At 42.3% G+C, this 27,115-nt stretch overlaps 1 protein-coding gene across 1 annotated transcript; it reads left to right on the top strand.

Moving 5' to 3' along the window:
• SNTN (sentan, cilia apical structure protein) lies at positions 1-26,820 on the top strand. Its single transcript, XM_061396513.1, has 4 exons — positions 1-550; positions 2,295-2,329; positions 10,161-10,300; positions 14,749-26,820. Exons 1-4 carry the CDS (start codon positions 372-374, stop codon positions 14,905-14,907), a joined length of 513 nt encoding a protein of 170 aa, XP_061252497.1. The 5' UTR covers positions 1-371; the 3' UTR covers positions 14,908-26,820.
• Positions 26,821-27,115: the final 295 nt, after the last annotated feature.

The following is a 27,115-nucleotide window of genomic DNA, read 5'->3' as shown; positions in this document are numbered from 1 at the left end:
AAAATACTGGAGTGAGTTACCATGTCCTCCTCCTCACTCCTACTTGGCATCAACCATCAATTCCTCAGGGCTGCCTCCCTGACTTCCCTGACTGATGCCAGTCTCACAGAATACCGGATGCACAGTAATGTCATACGTGTGACTTCTTGTGTGTTACCTGGTTAATATCAGTCTTTCCCACTAAGCTCCCTGAGATCAAGATCCATGTCTGAATTTTCTCATTATTGGGTCCCCAGGACCTTGCAGGGTGGCTGGCCCACTGCAGGCACTCAAATATTTGTTGACTGCATGCATGGTTTAATGTCTGTCAACAAATAAACAATAGAATACAGCTCTTCTACAGGAGCCACTGTTTAGTTGTCATGGAGTGAATGACACTGGCAACAGTGGCCAAGCAACTGTTGCTTAGGAAGGGCCAACACACAACAGGAGACCAGAGTATGTGTGGCTGCGTGCACAGTACTCAGGACCAAGCACTCCGCTTGGAAGGGGAGCCCAATCCTCCTGCAGCCCCAACATCTACTTTAGCACCTAAGAACATGCCCAAAAGGTCAGTTGACTCTCCTTTATTGAGTTTCACTTAGGCTTGCAGGTATATTTCCAAAGAGTTATGTCCATGACGTGGTAGCCAAGATCGTGCAAGCGTGGTGCTTATTACCCACTTCAATACATCTGTAAATTGAGTTGGAAAATTAAAGAGAACAAATTTGCAGTGTTGATTGCAAACTGAAAAGGTGATAAAATTAACACAAATGTCTTTGATTGCCTCTTGGAAAACATTCGTAAATCAAAATTGGTAATGATTTTGCTGTATGACATATTGTTTCAAGTATCCATGAGAGAAGGAAATGATTTCAGATCATTCAAATCTATAGAATTATGGGTAATAAATGAAAAAATATCTTCCTGATGTAATTCCCTTAGGGAACCCACTTTGGTTGAAAAAAATTTTGAACACTTAATAGGTGCTAGGTATTCCACAGGGCCAAGGGTAGAAGATATGGAGAATCTGCAGAACTCTTGTTTTCAAGGGCCTCAGAAGGCAATGGCACCCTACTCCAATACTCTTGCCTGGAAAATCCCATGGACGGAGGAGCCTGGTGGGCTGCAGTCCATGGGGTCGCTAAGAGTCGGACATGACTGAGCAACTTCACTTTCACTTTTCACTTTCACGCATTGGAGAAGGAAATGGCAACCCACTCCAATATTCTTGCCTGGAGAATCCGAGGGATGGGGGAGCCTGGTGGGCTGCCATCTATGGGATCGCATAGAGTCAGACATGACTGAAGCGACTTAGCAGCAGCAGTAGCAGCACAGACTTATGGAGGAGATCTTGACAAAAAAAAATAATAATAATAACACGAGCCATATTGCAAGTGTATGTTGTACAAAGTATACATAGAATGAAGGTCACATATCTTATGAAGGGGATAATGATGGTGCAGAGTTTTTAGAAAATCAAGAGTAGAAAATCTTGGAGGGTCTTCTCTGGTGGTCCAGTGGTTGAGACTTTGCCTTTCAATGCAGGGGGTGCCAGTTCGACCCGTGGTCAGGGGGCTAAGAGCCCACAAGTCTTGTGGCCCAAAAAACCAAAACATAAAATAGAAATGATATTATAACCAATTCAATAAAGACTTTAAAAATTCTCCACAGTAAAATAAATTATAAAAAAAAGAAGAGTATCTCGTAGAGAAGACCATAAAAATTCCAAGATATTAGAGTCCAACTTCCTAACTTTATAAGTCAGAAAATTGAGGCCCCAAGGGTCACAGTCTCTTGACTACTTACTGCCAAATTCCTTTCAAACCCTTAAGTTTTACAGAAAAGAAGTTATATGTTTTTTTTTCTTTTTCATGTGACAGTTCAGAGTAGGGATTCCAAGTCTGTGGCAGTTTTACTCCATGCCACCATATAGGGCCCCAGGCTGATGTGGCTTCAAGATGAGGCTTCCAAGGTGCTCCTGATAATTTCTGTGTTAATTGGCTAGAAACAGGAAAGGGCACAGAAGAGCCTGAATAGAAGGTGGTCAGTTCTCTTTTTCCATCAGAGGGCATTTGCTCACATGTTTACAAGACTACACGAAAGACTAGGCTATATAGGCCAGCCATCGCCAAGTACTTCTTAACCATGTGACAGGGGAGAAAGGATTTTGAAAGACAGGCAGGTGCTTCGTCAGAACACTCAGTGCAAATTTACTGAAAATAATCTTTAAATCATTGTATTACCTTACTTTTGATGCTGATATCAATACCCAAACTCCCTGAATCATTATGTTTCTTTTGTTTTGTTGGCAGCATTTCAATATCCAAACAGCTGGCTTCAATAAAAGGTAAGGCCTGGGGTGATGGAGATGTATGTGTTGCTTCTCTACCAGGAGAGCATGCCAAGGGTCAAAAATAATAGGGCAGTGATATAAGAAAACTTACAGATAAAGCATCAAACATTTATAATGTCCTTTTTAAACATTTGGGAACTGAGGTCCAGTGACAGGAATTAACTCACCCAAATTTAAAGGCTGAGCTATAATAGGTACATGGATCCCTGACTCCTAATTTAGTGTTCATCCCACGTGGCCACGTGGCCCTCCATAGGTGGCGTCCGCAGTGTGTCCAGAGCAAGACCATCAGCCTCTGATGCATGAATGTTCAGTGGTACTCAGGACAAAGTCAAGCCCCAACTGCCTCTGTTGATTGAGCAAAATATAGTGTGCCAAACTCCTGAGGTGTAAACATTTGCCTTTAGAATTTCACTTTATCGGTAAACTATCTTTAGAGAGAACAATATTGTCATGGAAATAACAATGAAAGAAAAGATGCACTCATAGAGCTGGATCATTATCTTATTGCAAAACATGTGGCTTGTTTACAGAATAACAAGTACAGCTGGATCCCACTATATTGTAGTTATTTTCCCTCTTAGATGGCTGTTCTATTTTTCCAAAGGAGACACTTAATATTTTTATTTAAATAAATCTTCATCTTGACAAAAATATTGTTTTTACACCATTGTAGCACAAGTTATCCATGATTTCTGTTTCACAACTTCAGGCACTTTGATAATTGTCAGTGACAAAATATCATGTCTATGACATGATGAATGTACTTGACATTTCTCACATAACAACCCGCTCTGGGAGATTGAGGGGGGATCATAATTCTACCATCCACACTGCCCTCCAACACACACTCACACACACACACACACATACACACACATCATTCCTAGTATCAGACTCCCTACGTTAGACCATTGGGTCACATTTATTCTCATGCTTTAAGAAAACACAGGATAAATAGGGTTCATCTTGCCAGAATTTGTTTTATTCATTGGTAATTTTAAGTTTTATTTGGGGAAATAAGACAGGGCTAGATCATGGAATAGAAGTCAGCACCAATCCACATTTTCTCTTCCTGCTACTTATGCCCTTGACCTTTTGGGGGAGGTAGATGGAATGACGGTTGAACACATATTTGCCTCTAGCATTCAAAGTAGATTTAGAGGCGAAAATTTGAGAAGTGCTTGAGTATTGGGAAAACTATTGATCTGGCAAGAAAAGAACAGAGATCAGTTTTTAGTTCTCCCATATACAACTGATGCAAACTTAAACAAGCCACTTTTCTCCTGTAGATCTTCTTCATTTGCAAAATAATAGTAGGAGTTCTAAACTAAGGTCATTCTGATCCCTTGTAGAAATGAGAGTTGTGTTTCTACTACACTAAAATATCAGGAACTCACTAAATGAAATATTTCATGTTTAGGGTTCCACGTTCCAGAGCAGCTGAGGCTGAAGAGGCAGGGATGGTTCTCAAGTTCAAGTCAGTTCAGTCCAGCACACATGTGCTAAGGCCTACAACATGCTAGGGCCTGGGAATGAATGCAAAGATAAATAAGATGCAATGACTGCCCTCAGGGAACATATACTCTAAAGCTGCACTGTCCAATATGATACCAACTAGCCACCTGGATATGGGACACTTGCAATGCAATTAGTTTGAATAGAAGTGTGCTATAAGTGTAAAATACATATCAGATGTAAGAGACTTAGTAGGGAAAAAAGTGTAACATCTGAATACTTTGTTCATGTTGATCACAGGCTGAAGTTATATTTTGACATATTGGGTTAAATAATATATTTTAAAACTAATTTTATCTGTTCTATTGTAATGTTTCTAATGCAGCTACTTAGAAAATTTTTAATTATAATTGGGGCTTGTATTATATGTCTTTTGGACAGCACTGATGTAGAAGGAAATTGAGACTGATGAACAGAGTGTTTCAATGTGAGGGTTCAGACAAGTTTATGTTTAGGGAAGTAGAGCGCAAAGGAGGGGCATGTAGCCCAATTCCAGGGTTTGAGAATACACTGCCTGGAAAACAACGTCTAGAGACTGTATGCATCATGGTGAGGGGCCAGACTGCTGTGTGACCTGAGCAAGCTGCTTAACCTCTCTGTGCTTCAGTTTCCACATGTATAAAGCAGAGATGATACTGGGGCCACCTGAGAGGATGGACAGATGTAAAGATTAAATGAGTCAAATCATATAGGTCCCATAAAGGAGTGGCTGGCGTATAGAGCATGGAATTCATAATCATTCATTACTATTGTCCTTCAGAACTCAAACTCCAGGATTGTTCTTTTAATATTGCTTACTCCTCTCTCCCCAGAACTAGAACAGAGCCTGGCGGTAAGAACTTGTTGGAAAGATAGGGTTATAAGAAACTACGGGCAGATTAGTATCATTAAAGGGTAAAAAGTGAGATAGAAACTAACAGGAGAGATGGACATGCGTGCCTGGTTTAACACCCTCTCCACCACCTCCACTCCAAAGGCAAGAGCTGATAAAAGACGCCAAAAAACAAACGTCGAGCCTTTGCATTTTTAATAGCACTCCACCCTTCACAATATGCTTTCACATATTCGCTCACAACTCAGGTGAGGCAGACAGGACAGGAATCAGGAGGCAACATGCTGAGTATTACTAAGGAAAGAACTCAACCATAAAAACAGGAAACCAGAACGCCTTGCAAAGTATCACCAGTATTGGTAGGATAACTGGAGCGCCTTGTTATCTTTTATTTTTAATGTTTTTCTTGTTCTGTTTTTACCACAAGCATATGTTATTTTGCAGTTAGGGGGAAATCCATGCTGTGTTTAAAAGAATGGAGGAGAAGGGAAAGAAGTGGGCTACTCCAGATGGAGTCTCCCTCTCAAATGCAGGCAGACCTGAACTTCATCAGAGGATTGGGAAGTGTCTGGTTTCCACACTCTCTGTGGCGATGCTCTTAGAAGGACTTATTCCAAACTGGCAGATCTTTCTGTGGCCTTTGAAGGCAGACAGACTTTGAAATCTTGCCCCTGCCACTCCTGAGCAGTGTGACCTTAGATTCTTAATCTCTCCATGTGTCAGTGTCCAATAAGCAAAATTGAGACGCAAATAGCACCTACCTTTCTGGCTTACAAAGCATTAAATAAGATTATGTTAGAAAGACATCTGGCACATAGTAAACAAGAAAAGTGCCCATCATTATTTTCAAGCTCACTCACAGCTTGGAAATTCACCCACTGCCTGCCAGAAGGGCACATTCAGGAGAGGAAGAGATTATTGTGTCCCCTGGGAAGTCTCAGACCCAGTAGAACAGCTCGTTTTAAAGCCCTCTCTAGTTATTATGAGTTATTAATAAAAAACTCAACTGGCAAAAATTACAGAAGGGATATTTACCTCTTAAGGAATTCAGATATTTCCTCTAAACAATTTGTTTGTTAAAAATAAGACTATTTATACACAGAGTTTATTTTTTAGCCACTTAAATTCAAGGTTACCATCATCCAGCTCCCCACCCACTCAAACACATACACCTCTGCTGAGGAAATGCAGACATGAGCTACAAGAAATATGCCATCTCCTTTGTGTGTTGATGAGCAGGAAAATCTTGGGTAACTGAGGACAATCTGAGTTTTAAATACGGGTTTCAAGATGTGGCAGAAGTGAAGGGAAGAGGTGAATAAGGATAGGAGGAGAACGAGCTCAACATAGAGCCCAAAGACACAGAGAACTTTCTGAGGCTGGAATAGTAGGCTAGATGAAGGGCCAGCCACTGGATGAGCAGACAGAAGCCGTAGGTCAGAATGAGACTGAGGATCAGAAGCCAAAGAGGAAATCAAGGCAGAAGAGGCTGAGGATACAGATTCCACAGACATTTATTGAATAAATATTTGTGAAGCACTTCCTGTATGCTAGGCACTTCTCTGAGTGCTGAAGATTCCACAGGCAAAACATCCCTGTCTTCACGAAGCTTATGTTTTCAACATGAAATCAGATCCAAGCCCTGTCACTTGGTCGTGTATCCTCAGCAAGATCAGATCCTGTCTTCATCTATAAAATGGTATAATGAATGGAAAGACATACTGTGTTCATGGGTTGGAAGTGTCAACCACATGAAGACATCAGTTCTCCCCAAGTTGCTCTCTAAGTTCAATGAAATACCACAATATTCAGGTTTTTTAGAAAACAGATAAGCTTATTCTAAACTTTATGTGAAAAAGAGAAAGCCCTAAAATAGCCAAAATAATTTTGGAAGAGAAGACAGTGGGAGGAATCTTCAGTGTCAAGGCTTACAAGATAGCTACAGGAATCAAAATAGTATGAGGCTGACAGAGGAATAAATACATAGTTAAGTGAAACAGAATAAGGGACCTAGAAATTGACTCACGCTAATATGCTCAACTGATTGTCGACCAAAATGCAAAAATAATTCAACAAAGTAAGGATAGAGTTTTTAAGAGTTGGTACTGAAACAATTGGTCATCCACAGGTTACAAAAATACACCGCTACCCAAGTCTCATATCTTACACACAAATTAACTGAACATGGATCATGGATTTAAACGTAGAACACAAAATTATACACTGTTTAATTATACCTAGGGCAAAAATCTTTCATCAGAGGAAAAATTGATAAATTTGTCTTGATAAAAATGAAAAAACTTCTTCACAAAAGACTCCATTGGAGAATAAAAACAATATAATGACAGGGAGAAAATATTTGCATATCACATATCCTAAAAAAGACTTGTGTCCTGAAACATTTAAAACTCTCCAACCTCAAAAAAAAAGGTTTTAATTCATTTAGAAAGTGAGTAAAATCCATGAACAGATCTGAACAGATAAATGTTTCACTGAGGAAGATATACAGATGGCAAATAAGCACATGAAAAGACATTCAGCATCATTAGCCATTAGGAAATACAATTTAAAACCACAGTGAGACGTCACTATGCACATATCAGCATGGCTAAAATAATAAATAGTGACAACTCTGAATGCTGGCAACGATAAAGGAAAGCTGGATCTCTCATACACTGCTGTGTGTGTGCTCAGTCGCTCCGTTTTGTCTGACTCTTTGTGACCACATGGGTTACATATAGACCACCAAATTCCTCTGTCCATGGGGATTCTCCAGGGGATCTTCCCAACCCAGGGATCAAGGCCAGGTCTCCCAACATTGCAGGTGGATTCTTTACCATCTGAGCTACCAGGGAAGCCCATTGGCCTGTAAAATGGTATAGCCACTATGGAAAACAGTTTATGGTTTCTTAAAAACAAGAAATGGGCCTATTGTATAACCCAGCAATTGTATTCTTGGGCATTTTTTCCAAGGAAGTAGAAATCATGTCTATATAGAAACTTGCATACAAATGTTCTTACAAGCTTTATTTATAATAGCCAAAAACTGTAAATATCCAAGATATTCTGCAGTTGAGGCCAACACCTTGATTTAGAATGCTTTGGCAGATGTTTATGGACAGAAATTGTAGCCTCACCATTTGGTCTGAGTTCTGTTCAGAGATACAGTAAAAACTGAGAAGGTCCACACACGCTTTCCCTCCACCCATTCCTCTTAACTGTTGTCCTTCCATTTAACTTTAATCGGAAAAAAAAAAAAAAAAAAAAACCTAAAATTTTCAATGCCTTCTCTTTAACCATTGAAGAAAATCCTGATTCCTTTCCATCACCTAGGAGTTCAGCATGGTCTAGCCCCTACCCACTTTTCTAATCAAACACTTTCAGCTTCTAGACTCCAGTCACAACTGTTCTTTCAGCTCCTCCAGTGTGCCATACTCCTGACCTGAGCCTTCACATATGGGGCTTCCTGAGCCTGGACTCTGAACACCACCCTTATCTCAGGCTGATCCATTCCACCCTTTATTGACAGGTCCTTCCTCTCATATTAGTCTTAGCTTAAATAATAATCTACCTAGAGATGCCTCCAAGACCACCTATATATATCAGTACTTTTTCTCCCAGATCCACTCTGTCATTTTCTATTTTTTTCTGTCTTTTTACCTTCTTTGCCTCATACATCATGTGTTGTAAATGCGCATCATATATGTGTATATAGAGAAACAATTATCAAAAAATATATATATAAAGCAAACCCATATGTATGCATCCATTATCCTCTTGATTACTGTTTCTTCTCCCACTAGATTATGAGATCAATGAGGGCAGAGGCCACTTCTGATTGTGTCTGAGCAGCTCAGAAATTACCAGGAACACAGTAAGTGCTCCATACAGAAGTCAGTGTTCAGACTGATCATCTTTCTTTGAATCCACAATTGTTGCACATTACCTGGGCAGAAAGCTATTGGATTTTGTTTTTCTCTTCATTTCTTCCTGTTCATTCATTCAACAGTGTTTAATGGCACCTGCAGAGAAGACTTTTGAGAGTCCCTTGGACTGTAACGAGATCAAACCAGTCAATCCTAAAGAAATATAAAAATATATAAAGGATATTAATTGGAAGGACCGATGCTGAAGCTGAAACTCCAATACTTTGGCCGCCTGATTCGAAGAACTGACTTATTTGAAAAGACCTTGATGCTGGGAAAGATTGAGGGCAGAAGGAGAAGGGAATGACAGAGGATGAGATGGTTGGATGGTATCACTGACTCGATGGACATGAGTTTGAGTAAACTCCAGGAGTTGGTGATGGACAGGGAGGCCTGGTGTGCTACATTCCATGGGGTTGCAAAGAGTCAGACACGACTGAGCGACTGAACTGAACTGAACTGATGCTGAAGCTGAAGCTCCAATACTTTGGCCACCTGATGCGAAGAGCCGACCCATTGGAAAAGACAATGATGCTAGGAAAGATTGAAGGCAGGAGGAGGAGGGGGCAACAGAGGATGAGATTGTTGGATGGCATCACCAATGCAATGGAGTTTGAGCAAACTCTGAGAGATAGTGAAGGATGGGGAAGCCTGGTGTGCTGCAGTCCATGGGATTACAAAGAGTCGAACATGACTTAGCGACTGAGCAACAACTACATAGCAGGCATTTTTGCTGGTCACTGGGAGTATAGTGATTTAAAAAAAATGTGATCTGTGGCCTCAGGAGCTTGCATTTCAGTTTGAGAGAAAGATGATCAAACATGCAGTAAGTATAAAGTGGCAGAAGTTCTATAATAGAGGATGTACCGAGGGCTGAGGGAACAGAGAGGCTAAGAGTTTTCTTCACTGAACCTTGAGTAGTTCTCAGGTGTCACTGTGTGTTCCCCACTGGAAAGGACTGAGTTAGCAGCACACTTTAAACCAGAAAAGCCAGCTGGGAAGATCACTGTGACTGAGGCCGTGATTCAAAGAGATCCCTCATCTATCGTGACATCAGAGGGCTTGTCCTGGACGTCATTCTCCTTTACCACACTGGCCTGTGTGATGCTCTGACACAGAATATAAACTCCACAAGAGAAGGACTTTGTCTTATTCAGTGAAGTGTCTTAATGCCAGGGACTGAGCCAAACACATAGTAGATGCTCTGTAAATATTTGTTGACTAAATGAAATCACACATCAGAAAACCAAGGCTTAGAGAGGTCAGGTGTTTTCCCAAGGTCATATGGCAAGCAGGGGCTAAATCTCATCCTGATTCTACTAATTTTATTTGCTACTAAAGGGACTTTGGTTTTCCATTGTTTAAAGGTCCAGGATCAAACACTGGATGCGTTCCACCCTCAGATAGGTGGCAAAAAGCCAAAGGTCAGGATCACATTGACACACACCTTCCAGCGCTGTTCCCCAGGTTCCCCTGGAAGGAGGAACCTGATGGTTGGGAGGGTCAATTCTAACCTAGGCTACACGGTTGTACATTTCTTCTCTCACAGCTCTACGCAAGGGCTCAGATCTGGAAAAAGCCATCGCCACCGCCGCTCTGGTTTTCAGAAACTCTTCTGACCCTGATGGTAAACTCGGAAAAGCTACTGCCAAAAATCTGCTGCAAACCCAGTTTAAGAATTTCACAGAGGTAAGACAATTAACAGGCACCAAGAAATGTGAGCCACACCATAACAGCTGGCATGAAAGAGTAAAACAGAGGGACTATTTTGGGCTTGGTGGTCAAAAAAAGACCTCCTGGAAAATTAAGGTATAGTTGTGATCTGAAAAATGAGATTAAGAGTGATCTAGGGGTGAGGGCTGGTGGGGAGTGGTGGCATTCCAAGTAGGGAATCTGATGTAAAGCATGTCAGAGACATTTGAGGTCCAATAAGTATTAGTGAAAAGCGGGAGGGAAGTAAAAGCAGTGAGGGAGGAAGCCAGGCAGGTGGTAAGAAGCCGTGTCTTACAGAGGCATAGCCTGTGGGCAGGAGGAAGCCAGGGATGGTTTCTTAATTCCCGAGGAAGAAATTACACCAGCTGCAGTAGGAGATGAGACTCCATGAGGGTGGGGAGTGAGGCAAAGAAGAGAGGAACTGTGGGGAAGGAATGCAAATACAAGAAGACGTTGGTTTGGGCTAAGGTGGCAAGTATAAGGGGCCTTTGGAAGGTGGAATGAACAGGATCTGCTGTGACCGTTGAAGAACAGGAGGGAGCAAATAATGATATGTCAGTTCTGACTGTGGGAAGAAATGGGTGGTGGATCCGTTTTCAGAGAACAGAAAGACTGGAGAAGAATCAGATTGGAGGTGGGGTGGGAGGTGGGGGCAGGTGATGAGTTCTGTCAGCTTGTGTCAAGCTTAAGGTGTCCTTGAAACTTTAAAGTTGATAAATTCAGACAGCAATAGGATATGTGAGCAGAATGGTCAGAATAGAGATCTGGATTAAGCGAGTGACCAGAGGGAGGGACCTAAATCCTCTAGAGGCATCTTTCTCAAACCTCAGTCACTTGATGCTATCTTCAGTACTTTTTTTAAAAGTAGTTCTTTATTTACTTGGCTGTACCAGGTCTTAGTAGCAGCATGTGGGATCTAGTTTCCTGACCAGAGATTGAGTCCAGGCCCTCTGCATTGTGAGTGTGGAGTCTTAGCCACTGGACCACCAGGAAAGTCCCCTATCTTCAAGGTTTTTCCTGTATCTACCTATAGCCTGTATTAAAATTTACTTAGAAGTTTTTAAGTTAACACTCTACTTAAAATTATTTTATAAAGGAACTTGATCACTGTTCTAAATGTAAATTTAGTGAGTGGAAATGGAAGATAGTAAAAAACATAGATGACTGTACATTCTTACCTAATATTTATTTTCACATCACCTAAAATCACGTTATATTCTACCAGCAGTACGTGTTCAAACTTCAGAAAATTGTAGCCTTGGGACAATAGGTAGGAAGAAAAGAGGGCCTCATGCTGAACCTAAACCACCAGCATTTAATGGCAGGCAGAGAGAGAAAAAACTTAAAAGGAAACAGTCTCTCAGGTTCTATGTGTATTCTGAAATACAAAAAAGAGAAATATTATAGTTCCTTTAAAATATAAATATGTGTATGGTTTTAGCATACTATAGTTACATAAGGTGCCATTCACTGGGGAGTCTGGGTCAAAGGCACAGCTTCCTAGGATTATTTCCAAAGAGCATGTGTGAAGTGTTTTTTGTTTTTTTGTTTTTTTATTCCACAAAGAAGTGAATTTTTAAAAAGCCTGTTTCATAGAAACAGTGAATATAATGGTGGTTGCCAGGAGCTGGGGGAAAGGGGTGATTTAGGTCAAAGGGTACACATTTCCAGCTATAAGAAGAATAAGTTCTGAAGCTCTAATCCACAGCGTGATGACTCTAGTTAGTAATGAGGTACTGCATACTTGAGAGTCTCTGAGAGTAAGTCTTAAGCATTGTCACCACACACATACACACACGTTAATTCTGTGCGAGGTGATGGATGTGTTGATTATCTTGATCTTGGTAATCATTCCACAATGCATATGTATCAAATCATCACATTGTACACTTTAAATATATATGGTTATATTTGTCATTGTTCCACAATAAAGTAAAAAAAGAGCTTGTGCACGTGTGTGTGTGTGAAAGAGAGAGACAGAGACTACCGTGTGAGACACAGAAAAATGACTGAAAAGAAATGTTAATAATAGTTAGCTATCTTTAGGTAATAGGGTAAAGGGTTATTTTTACATTCTTCTGTTTTTTTTTTCTGTGTGTCCAATATTAAATACGTATTGTTTTTGCAATAATTTTTTTAAAGCTATTTTTTTTCAGCCAGAAACATCAGATAAGATTTGACAAGAGATCCAAAATTCTGAGGAATCTTTACAGAGAGGGTGGGAGAGAAAATCCTATATCATCAGTTTGCATCAGAGGCCAAAAAAAAATGACAAATCTCAGAGAGAAAAAGAGCACTGCATGTACTTGGCAAGTCCTCAGTGAGCTTTTGACAAGTGTGAGAATGAGGACCTAGTGGATGAGTCTCATCCTGATGTGATCCACTATCTCTCTGAGAACATCAGAGGAAAAGAATTAAAACCAAAGTTGCCAGGAAAGACATCTCAGCCTCGTGCCCCTTAGTGTAGACTAAACCCAGGAAAGGCAGCCGATTCCGGGCTCTCTAGCAGCAGACTAAGCCAGATACAGGGCAATCCCGCCCTCTCCTCCAGAAGAGAGTAGAGACGTATTTCAGGGACTTGAGGGGATTGCTCAGCCCTACCCGCCTCAGTCTCAGTGGTCCCACTGAGCAGTCCTACTGCCAGACACGCAGCGTCATGGCAGAATGCTGTCTTGGACCACCTTCCCTGCTCTGCCCTGCGAGAGTGCCAAAGGCACGTACAGTGAGTGTAAGAGTCTCCGTAACCAACTGGGCTTCCTCCTAAATCCTCACGCAGGGTTCTCTGGGAAACTGAGCTGGACCTTCTGGCTGAGTCCAGGGTCTGAAAGGAACATGTCCTTCCTCATAAACCTAAACGTAATTTGGGGGATCTTATTTATCCCCCTATAGTCAGTCAGAGATAATAAAACTGAGCACCTAAATGCACTGCTAAGAAGATACAAAAGCAAGATGGCAGGTCAAGCCCAAAAAGACTGGACCTCATCAGCTCCGTGCTCTTAAAATGCACAGCAAAAAGAGAGGAGATAGACCTCCAGCAATCTCTGACCTGGGGGCAAACAGTGTGCTTCACACTTGTCAAGGGCTGCTTGCTCTGAGGGAGGCAGACATAGGTCCTTCCACCTTCACTGGCAAGTGTCACCTCTTGAGGAGCAGCCTAGAAAACATGAAAGGTCTTAAGCCTGTGAGAGGAATGTATCATCACTCCTGAAGTGCCTTAGTCATGCTGCAATGACCTTTTTTACAGCCAGCACATGGATGAGGGTTTGGGGTTAAACTAAATGCAGTGAATCAAATGACCTTAATGTTTTTTTATGCCACTTGGGAAGATAATTCACAAGCGGAGCTTGGAACTGAAAAGTTTCTCCATTTATGTGCTTTTCACAGGTTTTCCTTCAATCTCTTTCTGAGGTTTGATGAACTTTGGTTTGATTTATGATCAAGCTAAGTGCTAAACAATCTTTCAAAGCACATACTTTCTTTTAGCATATTTTACTCCATTTTTCTGGATAATCAAACTCTGTAGATCACATAGTGGATACCTCCAATGACAAAGGGATTGTAATTTGAAAATCAGAAAGCATAACAGTAACTGTATTTGTAGAGAGGTAGTATAGCTTTGGTTGGAGAAGGAAATGGCAACCCACTCCAGTGTTCTTGCTTGGAGAATCCCAGGGACAGGGGAGCCTGGTGGGTTGCCGTCTATGGGGTCACACAGAGTCGGACACGACTGAAGCAACTTAGCAGCAGCAGTATAGCTTTGGAGAAGGAAATGACAACCCACTCCAGTGTATCTTGCCTGGAAAATCCCAGGGACGGCGGAGCCTGGGTGGGCTGCCGTTTATGGGGTCACACAGAGTCGGACACGACTGAAGCAACTTAGCAGTAGCAGCAGTATAGCTTAGCGGTTGAGTGAGGACTCCAGAATCAGGTAGCCAATGCAATGAATCCTGGTTCCACGCTCATAGCTATCTGTGATGATGTGGTGTTAGTTGCTCAGTCATGTCTGACTCTTCATGACCCCATGGACTGCAGCCTGCCAGGCTGTTCATCCATGAATTTCTCCAGGCAAGAATACTGTAGTGGATAGCCATTCACTTCTCCAGGGGATCTTCCTGACACAGGGATTGAACCTAGGTCTCCTGTGTTGCAGGCAGATTCTATTACCATCTGAGCCACCAGGGAAGTTTGGGGCAAATTACTTTATTCTCACTGAGTCTCTGGCCTTCCACTGTAGAGTGGGAAAATAATGTGTATTCAATAAGGTCACTGTGAGCACTCAGATAACCCATGAAAAGATGTAACACATTGCTTGACTAGTAGGGCTGGTAGCAACTTGACATGTTAATAACATGTTTACTATTGCTTATTATCTATAAAACCAAGGCAGCACAATGAATTAGGCTTTTTACTTTTCATTCTTACAGGGACAAGAAACCAAAGCAAGGTACAAAGACCTCCTTTCTGAACTTGACGAACACACAGAAAATAAGCTGGATTTTGAGGATTTCATGGTCTTACTGTTAAGCGTCACTATAATGTCAGATTTGCTCCAAAATATATGGAGTGTAAAAATTACACAATAATCAGCTTTAAATAAATAGTTAGGCAGATTAATGGCAAAATACAATGTTAAATGATTTAAAATGTTTTCATTTTATTTTTGATCAATTGATCGTGCACCTGGGGTTGCCTAGGGTGGGTCTGATTGCTAATATTCAGACCCCTCGTCACTACAGAAATCTATGCACACTCTTCAGGAATGTTTAAATAACATGATATAATCTCTGATGCTTTATAATATAATAGGTTTGATACCACCAAATATTGCATTGCTTCTGTTGTGTCAGTAGTGTCTTAGAGCACTTCCTTATAGTCACTGAGCCCCTCACTCATTCATCCATCAAACAATGTGTATTGAGCTTCTACTTGATGGTATTGCTAAGGACAAAGTAATGAATCAGCCAATCTCTGCCCTCAGACATGCCTACCAGAGTCTTAGCAGAGGAGACAGACTGTGAGCATTTTATCAATCAATTTCTTATACAGTATAATTATAATTGTGATAAGGGCTACAGGTTGCTGAAAGAGTTGTTATCACGTGACTTGGGATCAAAGGTCAGAGAAGCTCTACTGGCCTTCTGCAAAAGGCAAAACTGTAAGAGGAAGAAAACAGATCTGCGGCTGCCGGGACTGTGGGTAGGACATGGAGATGGGCATGAGGGCACTTTTAGGGGGATGGAGATGTTCCATAGCTTGATTGTGGTGATGGGTACATGACTGCACACATTTGTCAAACTCTTAGAACTGCACACACAAAAAGGGGGGGTGGATTTTACTTTATGTGAATTCTGCCTATATGTTACTTGTTGTGTTAGTCACTCAGTCGTGTCCGACTCTCTGTGACCCTGTGGACCATAACCCACCAGGCTCCTCTGTCCATGGGATTCTCCAGGCAAGAATACTGGAGTGGGTTGCCATTTCCTTCTCCAGGGAATCTTCCCAACCCAAGGATTGAAGCCAGGTCTCCCACATTATAGGCAGATTCTTTACCAGCTGAGCCACCGGGGAAGCCCTATATATGACTTAAAACCCCATAAATCCCAATATCTTTGTAATTTCTGGCCATGATTTAACCAACAATTCCTTGACAATATGATCTAAAAATGGTCATGTCCTCAGGACACACATTCCCTGTGGCTATACCTGAATTCCTGAGTTTAAATTATACACACACATCAGTCAATGCCTAAGTCTTTGAGATAGACTTTCACCAAGACTTTAATTCATTCCAGAATTATGGTAGCTTCCTAAGTTACCTCCCTCACCTCCCCTTTTCCTTCCAACCCAACACTGTAAGCCTCAGAGGCACATGTTAAGGGATCCTTTCCAAAGGAGAACCTCCATCCCTGGTCTAGAGAAGTGTTATCTCATCCTCTGTGTGTGTGTGTGTGTGTGTGTGTGCACATGTGTGGGCATGCATGTGCCTGTGTGTGCTCAGTCATGCCTGACTCTTTGCAACCCCATAAGCCACTGGGTTCCTCTGTCCATGAAATTCTACAGGCAAGAATACTGGAGTGTGTTGCCATGTTTCTAGTCTGTGGGATCAAACCCATGTCTCTTGTGTCTCCTGCATTAGCAAGCAGATTCCTTACCAGTGCACCACCTAGGAAGCCTGTTATCCCATCCTGTAGTGTTCCAAATCCACCAAGACCAGATTCCTTAGCCCTCCTTACTTTCCAAACCTTAGTCTAAGTTCAAAAGTCTACACGTTTTCCCCATCAGGGAAAGCCCCAAACTTTACCCTCTGTCACCATTTTCATAGAAGGAATGTGCATTCAACAGGACTCGATTCATGTGCCAGGCACTTCATAAATATTAACTCAATTCCCATCATAACCCTCTGAGGTTGGCATTAGTATTATAATCTCACAGATGAGGAAACCGAAGCACCGAGGTTTTGATTTTTCCAAAGTCACACAGCAGGCAGATTGCTGAGTTCTCTGCCCTCCTTGTGGGCATTGTCAATTTTGTTTTAATATTAGACTTCATCGTGAGCAATAATACTACAATTCAACAAAAATAACTGTGCACATTTCAGGCACTGTGTGAGAGAGAGTGTGGTACCAGCTGGGCCCTGGAGAGCCATTTGGCATTCCTCAAATAGAATCTGTGGGATGCACTCCATCCAAGCCCTTTGTATCTTAGTTGAAAGTAGCTGAATATGGCAACCTTGGTGACCAATCAAAAGGTCAAATTCACACCTTTCAGAGAAGGAAAAAAGAGACCCTGGCCAATGCTGTGAGGAAGAATCTTGGAGCCATTCCAACCCTGGGGCTCCCCGTAAGGATTTTTGAAACTCCATTCCAGATGGGAAGTTACTATCCTCTGAGGGGAAAATCATTTATAGAATCTATTTTAGCCCAATGCAAGGAATGAAAGCAGAGCAAAAGCTTGAGAAGCATCAGTGACAAATTGATGAGCATTACCCTAAGACTTTGGAAAGACTGAAGCTGAAGCTGAGACTTCAATACTTTGGCCACCTAATGGGAACAGCCAACTCTTTGGAAAAGACCTTGAGGCTGGGAAAGATTGAGGGCATGAAGAGAAGGAGATGACAGAGGATGAGATGGCTGGATGGCATCACTGACTCAATGGATATGAGTATGAGCAAACTCGGGCATAGTAAGGGACAGGAAAGCCTGGCATGCTGCAGTCCAAGGGGTCACAAAGAGTTGACACGACTTAGCAACTGAACAACTGCGCTAAGACACTGGATCCACAGAAACCTCACCCTTGGTTCTAGTTCCAGAATCATGATCTCTACTCTTCAAACAAAGGTTCCATCTTGAAAATATTACTGGTCATCACAGGTGAGCTTATGGATGCAAATCTGTCGTGAGATCCCTTGGTTGCAAACAACAAAGCCCACGGGAATTACATACACACATACATGTACACACACACAAAGGAAGATGGAACAGGTTGTATTTATCTACAAAGTCCAGTGGCAAATAAAGAAAGGGCAGAGAATGCAACGAATGTCTACAAAATACTGGAAACAGCAATGGAAAGCAAAGTCAAGCTTTTGCTTTCAGTGTATCTTAAATGAATTGGTTTATCTCCACTTCTGTCTGCATGTGGTCTCTCCCTCATCTCTACCTCTACCTCTGTTTGTATCTCTACTTCTTGACTAGCCTTTTTTCCAGATTCTTGGCCCAAAAGCCAAACACAAAGTTCCCGTCACTGACTTGACTTCTCTCTTTAAATGTTCTGCCAACACTCGGTAGCATCTCAGAAAGCCAATTCCAGTCCCCAGGAACAAGAACTGGATTGGCTGAATTCAAGTAGGGGCCACTCCAGATCAAGTTGTTTGTGGCCAGGGATGCAAGTCACATGCCCACTCAGCAGGGCCTGTGGGAACTCTCCCTGCAAAGTATATGGACAGGTTCTCAAAGAAGGGAGAGAGGAGCTGGGGATGAAATGACTGACAGAGGAAATTACAAGAATCTCTGGTACAAAATCCATAACTTGGATGACCAGGGCAGTGTTATTTGCTTCTCAGGCACAGGCTCAGCAAACAGGAGAACTGATGGAATTATCTCCTTTGTTATTCCAAGTGAAACCTTTCTTGAATTGTCACTGTGTAAAAGGAGGTAACCTGAGCCTCCCTGGGAAGTTTCCTGTTAAATATAGTTAAGATCTTCCTGTACAAGAGCTGTGAGCATGCTTGCAATTTGGTGAGCCTGACAGAAACATACCCAGTCCTAGAACCCCTAATTTTATTTCAGCATCTAAAAAAGGGTCCCAGTATGAAATCAGGAATTGTGCTTTAAACAGTCCTTTGTGAGAAAGGGGGAAAGGGCTGGAAGGAAACCAACAGGCATCCTGAACTTCAGCGCTGGCAGAGCTGAAGAGAGTTCTTAGCTGAATTCTGAGCTCTGAGAAGGGCCGAGAAGGCCAGTTTTCAGAATCTGGCAAAGGTCAATCCAGCCCATGGACAAGGGGCAACCATAACCCAGCGAATTCAGGCCTGAAAGACATTGTGCCAGTTTCCTCTAATTTCAATCTAGGACACATGGCTTCAGATCTCTTTGGTCCTTTGGTGGGGGAGAGGGGTTGCAGTTTTGAAATAAGCGAAGCCTAGTGTAAAGTGGGCTCTCAGCGTGGTTTCCATTCCTGTGCACGAGGACTCCATTCCTGCCCCATGTGTTCAATACTTCATCCACAATCCTGAATCTAAGAACCATGAACCCTAAAGTTTTTCATACTTATTTGGTGACAAAACATGAGCTGTAACTAACTAGAGGCTGTTCGTGGTTTTGATTTCTTCCACTTCACATGAGCGTTCAGATGGTATGGGTGGGAGCTATGCCACTGGAGGAACTGCTAGCCTGGACAGAGGCTAGCAGTTCAGGCAGAGGGCTGGACCAGAGGGCTGGGACCAGAGGGCTGGACTCTGGTCCCAGCTTTGCCATCACCAGCCCTGGGGCCCTGAGAAAGCCCTCCACCTTTTCTGAGTGAGCCTCATGTTTTTTCAGATCTAAAGTTAGGATCCAAATGGGGCCTGTTTTCTTAGAGAAGTCACTGTGAGAGTTAAGGAAGCGCATAAATCAGGAATATAAAGCGGGCCTGTGTATATGTCTCATATCCATTCTAATTTGTCTCATTCTAGGCAGATGGTCATTATCATTATTCTTGACCATGGCTGCCCCTAATACAGCATCTGCTGCTGCTGCTGCTAAGTCACTTCAGTCGTGTCTGACTCTGTGTGACCCCATAGACGGCAGCCCATCAGGCTCCCCCGTCCCTGGGATTCTCCAGGCAAGAACACTGGAATGGCTTGCCATTGCCTTCTCCGAATACAGCATCTACTACACTCATAAATAACTTTACGAGATTGGTATTATTATCTCCATTTCACCAAAGAAGATGAACTTTAGAGAGGTCGAGTGACTTACCAGGGCCACACAGCAGTAAGTGGCAGATAAACCCGAGGTTTCCAACCCACATCCCTCTTGTGCAGCAGTCTGGCTCCCTTCTGTAATGGCGAGTGGATAGAAAACTACCCAAAGGAGAGCATCGCCGTGACTTAAGGCTTACACGTGGTCACAGTACGTTATTCTCCAAAATGAGGAGGAAGAGGAGGTAGAGGAAGAGAAGCAGCAGCGGCTCACATTTCCGGAATCCACAGGGAATCAAGAAGCATTAGCGGGAAGCAGCAACAATATAACGTGCTTTTCCTTGCCTTTCTATGTCATTCAAGAAGGGACTTTTTCCTCTGGCGGAAGGCAGTGGGATTTTAAAATCTGTGTGACCTTTAGCTCATGGTTTTGCTTGAAGAAAGTATAAACGACAGGAGGGAGGCCGTGGAAGGGAAAGGGGCTGTTCCCAACATGCACGTGTAGGTAGAGGAATGGGGACGCTGATGTGGAGGGTAGAACCCTGAGTTTTCTTCCCAGGTCTGCTCCTGCTCGCCTCCTTCCATGTCTCAGATTCTTCCTTACTTAGTGAAAGGGCTCTGTGACTAGATGTTCCTCAAATCCCTTCCCATTCTGAAATAATCTTTTGTATTAACCAAGACTTAAAGAAAATCATAACAAGTGCCAGTGAGTATATGAACAAAGTTTAATCACTTAAAATCCTATCTCTTCTACTTCTCTTTTCTAACTTTAACCTTGGCAGGCTGTGGTATAAGACCAATACACAGAGGGCTAAATGCCAATAAGCAGGAGGTATCCTAGAGAGTAAGAAAAAAAGAAAAAAGAAACACTGATGGTTTCTCAGTGCTTTGTAGATTTAAAAATCTGTAACTATGGTTTATATCAGTTTTGAAAGTGCTACGTAAGTCACACAATTCACGTGGCCATTTACTGGCTTGTCAGTAACATCTTTAAAAGCAAGAGCCCTGCCTGTCTTATATTGTATCCTCAACACCTGGAATAGCACCAAAGAGGTGCTTGATGAATATGAAATGAACAAATTAATGAATGAATGAGTCCTTCTCAAACAGAAGAGGTAGAAAAGGGGAACATTAAGATGTTTACTTGGATGCAGGTTAATGTCTTGCTGAAGAAAAGAAAGCATGATGTGCTTTCCTGGCAGATGAGCAAACTGGATCTTATTACAGACTGCTACTTTTACTAATAAAATTGGTAAGAATGAAGATGTACACTCAGTTTAAGATTGCTTTTGCTATAATTTAGCTCAGAACCAGAAAATCAGCCATGCAGAGAATACTCTCAAGACCAAAGACAGAGTGAAGCATCCCCACTATCTTGGGGCCAGTGGACCCCACATGGAGTGGACAGTCCGACAAGACAGAGGAGCTCAGACCTCAGAGCCACCTCCAGCTGTGACTATCTAGGGGCAGAGCCACAAAGTGCACTCCAGACCCTTCTATGTCTTACTGACTTGGGGACCTCAGCCATTTATGTGCATGCTCAGTTACTTCAGTCATGTCAAACTTTTTTGCAACCCTATGGACTGTAGCCCACCAGGCTCCTCTGTCCATAGGATTCTTGAGGCAAGAATACTGGAGTGGGTTGCCATTCTTTTCTCCAAGGGATCTTCCTGACCCAGGGATCAAACCCAGGTCTCCTGTGTCTCTTGCATTTCAGGTGGATTCCTTACTGCTGAGCCACCAGGAAGCTTTTTTTTTTTTTTAATAAAGCATTTTCAAAATTCAATAATTTATGTTTATATTTTCAGCAACTTCACCTGCCTCATCTGCTTTGCATTGTAGTTTCCTGTTCTTTTTTTTACTGAAAGGCTATGCTTTGACCTGAATCAGATTTGCAGCCCACAGTGGGACTGCTTAAAGCCTTCCCTGGTGACTCAGATGGTAAAGAGTCTGCCTGCAATGCAGGAGACCCAGATTTGATGCCTGGGTCAGGAAGATCCCATGGAAAAGGGAATGGCAACCCACTCCAGTATTCCTGCCTGGAGAATCCCATGGACAGAGGAGTCTGGTGGGCTATAGTCCTTCGGGTCACAAAGAGTTGGACACGACTGAGCGGCTAAACAACAGGTTAATCCCAAGCAACCTTTGCCCCCTTCACTGGGTAAAGAGCAGAGGACCTCAGGAGCAGGACAGTCATGAGGCAGCAGCATCTCTAGCAGTCTCTGAAAGCTGGAAACTGGCTGCTTTCTCTAAATCTCTCTCTTTGAAGGGAAGAAGGCTGGAGGTACTGGGGGCCTCTGAAGGGGTTAATGAAAATTAATAATAAAAGTGAGAAAAGCAAAACTTCGATTTTCCTGAAACTCTGGTCTTCAATGGTGGAGCTCTGACTGTCCCCTGAAAAGCATGTGTGGAACAGTGAAAACATTAAATGCCAGAGCAGTGTGGCTCATCGCTCATGAACAGTCCATGCTGGACTTCCTCCACCCATACCCTCCCTGAAGTCAGAAAGGGAGGAGAGGTGAAGAATGGAAATCACTTCTAATCTCTGGGAGAGCACGTAAGAATGAACTGAGATCTTGACTCTGGAAGCCCCTCTGGAATTAAGCTAGAGGCAGGTGATTGGGCTCAGAAGAAAGAGAGGCTTTTGTCAGCACCTTGAGCCTACACATAAAGCCAGCTTGCTCACAATGTCAGTTCTGATCTTCATTTCAACAGGCCTGAGCTGCCCCCAGGCTGATGCCAAAACTCTGGAAGAGGATGTCATCACAGAAATCCTATTAGCTGTACCTGGAGTACCTCAGCCTGAGAAGTGAGGCTCTTACTCTTGTCTATATCCTAGGAAGATGGGTTAATTGCATTTATTGGCATGTACACAACCAGAATCTATGCCCATTGATCTAGGCAGATGTCACCTTAGGGGATGGTAACATCATTAAGAATATAGCGGGATCAGAAATTGAAAAAAAAACTTGAGCTAAGTACGGGAGACTTGAGAAAAATTAGGCTTGGAAGTTTGGTAGAATCCCGATTTAAAAAAAAAAAAAAAAAAGCCTCAAAGGCCAAATTAAGAAGGCATATATACATTTACTACAGGACTTCTCAGAGCCTTTAATTGGTAGATATCTTAGTTTGAGTTCCCTCAGAAGCACAACCTAAAGATAAGAATAGAATGAGTTCATTTGGGAGGTGATTTCAAAGAACTGCATTTGGGGTCTTTAAGAGAGGCCCATCAGTAAAATGTACATGTATGAACAGGTTGACCCCTGTGGGCAGTGGGGACTTGGTCCCACAGATGAGCTCTGGGATTCAGTGTAGATCATGTCTCAAGAGTTTTCACAACAATAGGCAAGGAAGCTGAGAAATTCTCTCCCTTATATTGTCCATCATTGGCTGAAGTCTGCTTTCAAGGTCATTAATTCTCCAGTACTCCCAGTTTGTCCTGCTCCCTGAGTCAGGAGGCAAAGACAACTAATAACATAACAAGAGCCACAGGTGTGTACAAAAGTCAGAGTGTGCAGTGCTTGTGGACGCAGTGTGGACAGGGGCTGTTGCAGTAGGGTGTTGGAGTTTGTGAAGTTCTAAGAGGGGAGATAAGGTTCATGCGTTTTCCCAATGTATTTGACCACAACATCCTTTTGAATAGAGAGTCCTGGAAGACTAGTAGCACCCACATTATACATTGTGAGCGTTCCTTGTCTAGATCAGTGGTCGATACATTTTGTCTATAAAGGACCAGACAATAAATATGTTTGGATTTGCAGGCCGTATGTTCTGTGACAGCATCTTCAGTCTTGTACCTTGAAAGCAGCCATAGACAATATGCAAATGAATGGCCATTCATTCTTTGCAAATGTACTGGCTACGGTCCAGTGAAACTTCGTTTACAAAACCAGGCAGCCGGCCAGATTTGGTCCTTGACTGTGGTTTACTGACCCCCAGTCGGGATCATTCCTATAGCTCCTTCCAGCTCTAAGATTCTAAGACAGGATTGTGGCTGTCCTGCTGAGCCGAAAGGTCTGATTGAGTGATCTTAGCAAAGCCTTTGCTCCCTCCTCCCTATGTGGATCCACGGTAAATGTGACTCAGATCATTGTATCTAGTCCCTCTGGAACCTATTCCAACCAGCTCTCTGTAGCAGCCTCTTCATCCCGTTTTGCCCACAGCCTCTCTTCTGGGGAAAATCAACTGAGCCTGAATTTAATTATTCTGCTGGTGAAATAAAAATAGTGCTGCCCTGAGGCTGCCTGATGCCAAGAATTTTTCATGGCACAGGAAGAGAAAAAATTAAATAGCAGCTTGAAATAAATAGGTCCTACCCACACTTGATCAAGGGCCTAGAGAGGTGTGAAGACTGGGGGAAGAAGGGAAGTGGTCCTGGTGGCAAGACCCCATGCCCCCTTCTTTACTTTTGAAGGTGAAGGTGGTAGGACAATAGTCCCTCCTGATATGCCCACTTAACCTAATTTATTGACCTCCTAATGAATGCCAGGCATTCATTCTTTCATTCAGTGAGCACATTTTAAATGCCTACTTTGAGCATCGATTATTAAGAATTCTCAGTAATTATTAAGAATTTCAAAATGGTGACAGCAGAGCATTAAACTAAATAAGGAAGCCTTCTACGTATTATGCGCTGGGTATGTCATACCCATGAGGCCAGCCCTGGTACTTGAGGCTGATGTTATAAAGATACATGTTTGCAGCTTAAGCTCTGGGAGGGCAGAAACCAGGTCTGTCTTGCTCACTATTGCTCCTTTAGACCCGCAGTCTAATCCAAGCAACTGATACATATACAGTGGATGGATGGACAAAAGGACGGATGGACGGGTGGGATTGGTGGCCTCTGGATGTTGCTGTTAGGAAAGTTTCTTAACTTTGACTTTCTAGCATCTGTTTGGGTAAAATCTTTCATTCATCCTCCTATGACGTTTCTCAGGTTCTTATTTTGTCCTACAGCTGAGTGTCAGAAGTCTCATTTCACAGAGTAATTAATAGAGTCATATTTCTTCTGAAAAAGTTGGAATCTCTGAGGCTGTGTGTGCTCTTGGCAGAAAAGAGGATACTGACAAGAGGATGCAGTTGCCAAAAAAGAAAAAAAAAGGAAATTATGAGAGGCATTTTTCAGAGTAAACATCGTTAGGAGGAAGAGAATGATGAAGCTAAAATAAATGTTTCCTGTGGAAGCCTACTTTGTATCACAAATCATGAAGGGGCTTGATTGCATCGCCTACTGGTGATAAATAGCTTGCAATTCATTTCTTTCTCCTGCTGACTTTTGGCCAACACACTGCAAGATTCATGCAACTGTTATTTGACAACCCCTTTCTACACGCTGGGAGGAGATGAGACACGGCTCTGCCCAGAGAAACACCTGGTTTGGGGAACCAACTCTACTGCACACTCCCCACAACTGGACATGCTGTTGTACCAATCAAGGCTCCCCACACGGCACAGCTAACACACACAAGCAGGCTAGCTGAAGAGGCATTACCAAAGGAACCATTTACAGAAGTGTGGACAGGGTAAGAGAAACCAACAAGGGGTGATATAGCACCCCGGACCGAGTGATAGTAGGAGCTGCTGGTACCGCTTCTAGAGCAGACTGTCCACAACATACAGGTGAGAAAATTGGAGTTGACTCTCCCAGCCAGGTGGTCCAAAGGCTCAAAGGAGAAAACATAAGTGACAGCATTTGGAAAACTGGAATTATCTAAACATTCTACTGCATCATTCCCATGATCTGACGTTTTGTTTGTTTTTCCACTCACTTTTTTTTTATTTCAGTTTTTGCTCTTATGATTACAGACAGATTTCATTTTACTGTGCTTTGCTGTATCACAGTGGATTCTGTTACTCAGGTCCAAGGAATGGATGGATTCTGGGAGACAGCTCACAAAGTCTGCTGCGGATACATGCACTAGATATTTGCTTTAGGGATGTTATGTTTGTGGTGTGTTTGTCCTTGTGCTCACCCCACTGTGTTCCTCATAGTCTTCCATTGCACTCGGCGTTTGTACCTGTTGAAGCAACAAGTGCCATTTTGTAACTCTGCAAAGCACGTAATTAAGGGATACACTTCTTGAGGGGAAGGTGATGGGAGGACTTGCGTTGTTCCCAAGTAGGAAATTTTTAACCTCAGTAAAATGTGAAGGAGATCATACAGAAATCTAAGCCCAGGAGAAATAAGACCACAAAATGCCCAAAGGACCCACACAAGTCCCCAGATGAGCTAGTCAACCAAGGATGCCAACTTAAACCAAAAAACTAAAACATGAGGATAGGAGGATATATTTTTATGTATTTATAATTGTTTGTATATTTATATGTTACATATGTGTGTATGTGTGGTATATGTATATGATGTATGTATTTATATTCCATGCTTTCTCTTGGCATATATATGTATTCTAAACCAAATAAGTGTTTGAACTAAAAACAGCTTTCAACAAAACCTGTCCCAGTTTGCTTGTCGTTGTTCCTTATATATCTTGTCACACTAATAATATTCAACAAGTTTTAGATTGTTCTCGCATGACTCTGTTATTAACGGTGATTTTCCTACCTCTTCAAGTACTCTGTCAGGCACTCAACAGATTGGTGATGAGTCTGTTGTTCCAACTGCATTTCTCTAGGTAATTATGAACCCTAGGACATGGTGCTGGAACAGTCGCTCTAGAATCTTTTGGAAGTGCCAACTGCTTCATTAATCTCCCGCCTGTTGTTTCACACTTTATGATGAAATGCCACTGTCCAGCTTTATCATCCAGACCGAAACATGCAGAGCATAACACTGGGTTTACATGCAGATTTACCATCCAGGATGTCAAACAAATTAAACATGGTTAAGTGTTAATGACCTGATATTAAATTGCAAACAGCTCTGGCTTTATTTGGGTGAGTGGGTTGGGCTAAATGGAACCTGAAGCTCTGAAATATAATTTACCCACCGTTTCTGCTTAACGATTATGCCAGCTTTTTTTTCCCTTGAAGACTGGAGGCTGGTTATGGAAATCGCATTTGTGTCTCTTCTAAATATGCAGACTCATACTCCAACCTCTCACTTGTGATTCTATGATAGAAAAAAAAAAAAGAAGAAGCTGAGAGAAGGGAAGACAACATTCATATTTCTGAACTTAATTTGAAGCTGGCTTAATACACTCTGAGCCACAGATAAGACTAAAAGCAGTTCCTCCCTACATACCAATTAGAACAAACCTCTCTTACCATGATGGGGTGGAGGCTGAGGGGATCTGGTTATTTAGATGGATTAGTAGAGTCAGTGTTTAGGGCAAAGGTGAGAGCTGTTTACCCCCTGAAATTTTGGACAAATTTTTTCTAGTTCTAAGTATAACAATATCTAGCATTTACTGGAAACATGTTAAATGCCAGGT

Source organism: Bos javanicus, chromosome 22 (assembly GCF_032452875.1).
Source record: "Bos javanicus breed banteng chromosome 22, ARS-OSU_banteng_1.0, whole genome shotgun sequence".
In the NCBI taxonomy this organism is placed as follows: domain Eukaryota; kingdom Metazoa; phylum Chordata; class Mammalia; order Artiodactyla; family Bovidae; genus Bos; species Bos javanicus.
Note: the sequence above shows the minus strand (reverse complement) of the source record. Positions and strands in the feature narration are given on the sequence as shown.

Bases quoted from the DNA above. Each gene is read 5' to 3' on its own strand.
- SNTN (XM_061396513.1), top strand. From the start codon at position 372: ATGACACTGGCAACAGTGGCCAAGCAACTGTTGCTTAGGAAGGGCCAA. The intron at 551-2,294 runs GTCAGTTGACTC...TTTTGTTGGCAG, and splicing joins CCTAAGAACATGCCCAAAAG to CATTTCAATATCCAAACAGC. The intron at 2,330-10,160 runs GTAAGGCCTGGG...CTTCTCTCACAG, and splicing joins ACAGCTGGCTTCAATAAAAG to CTCTACGCAAGGGCTCAGAT.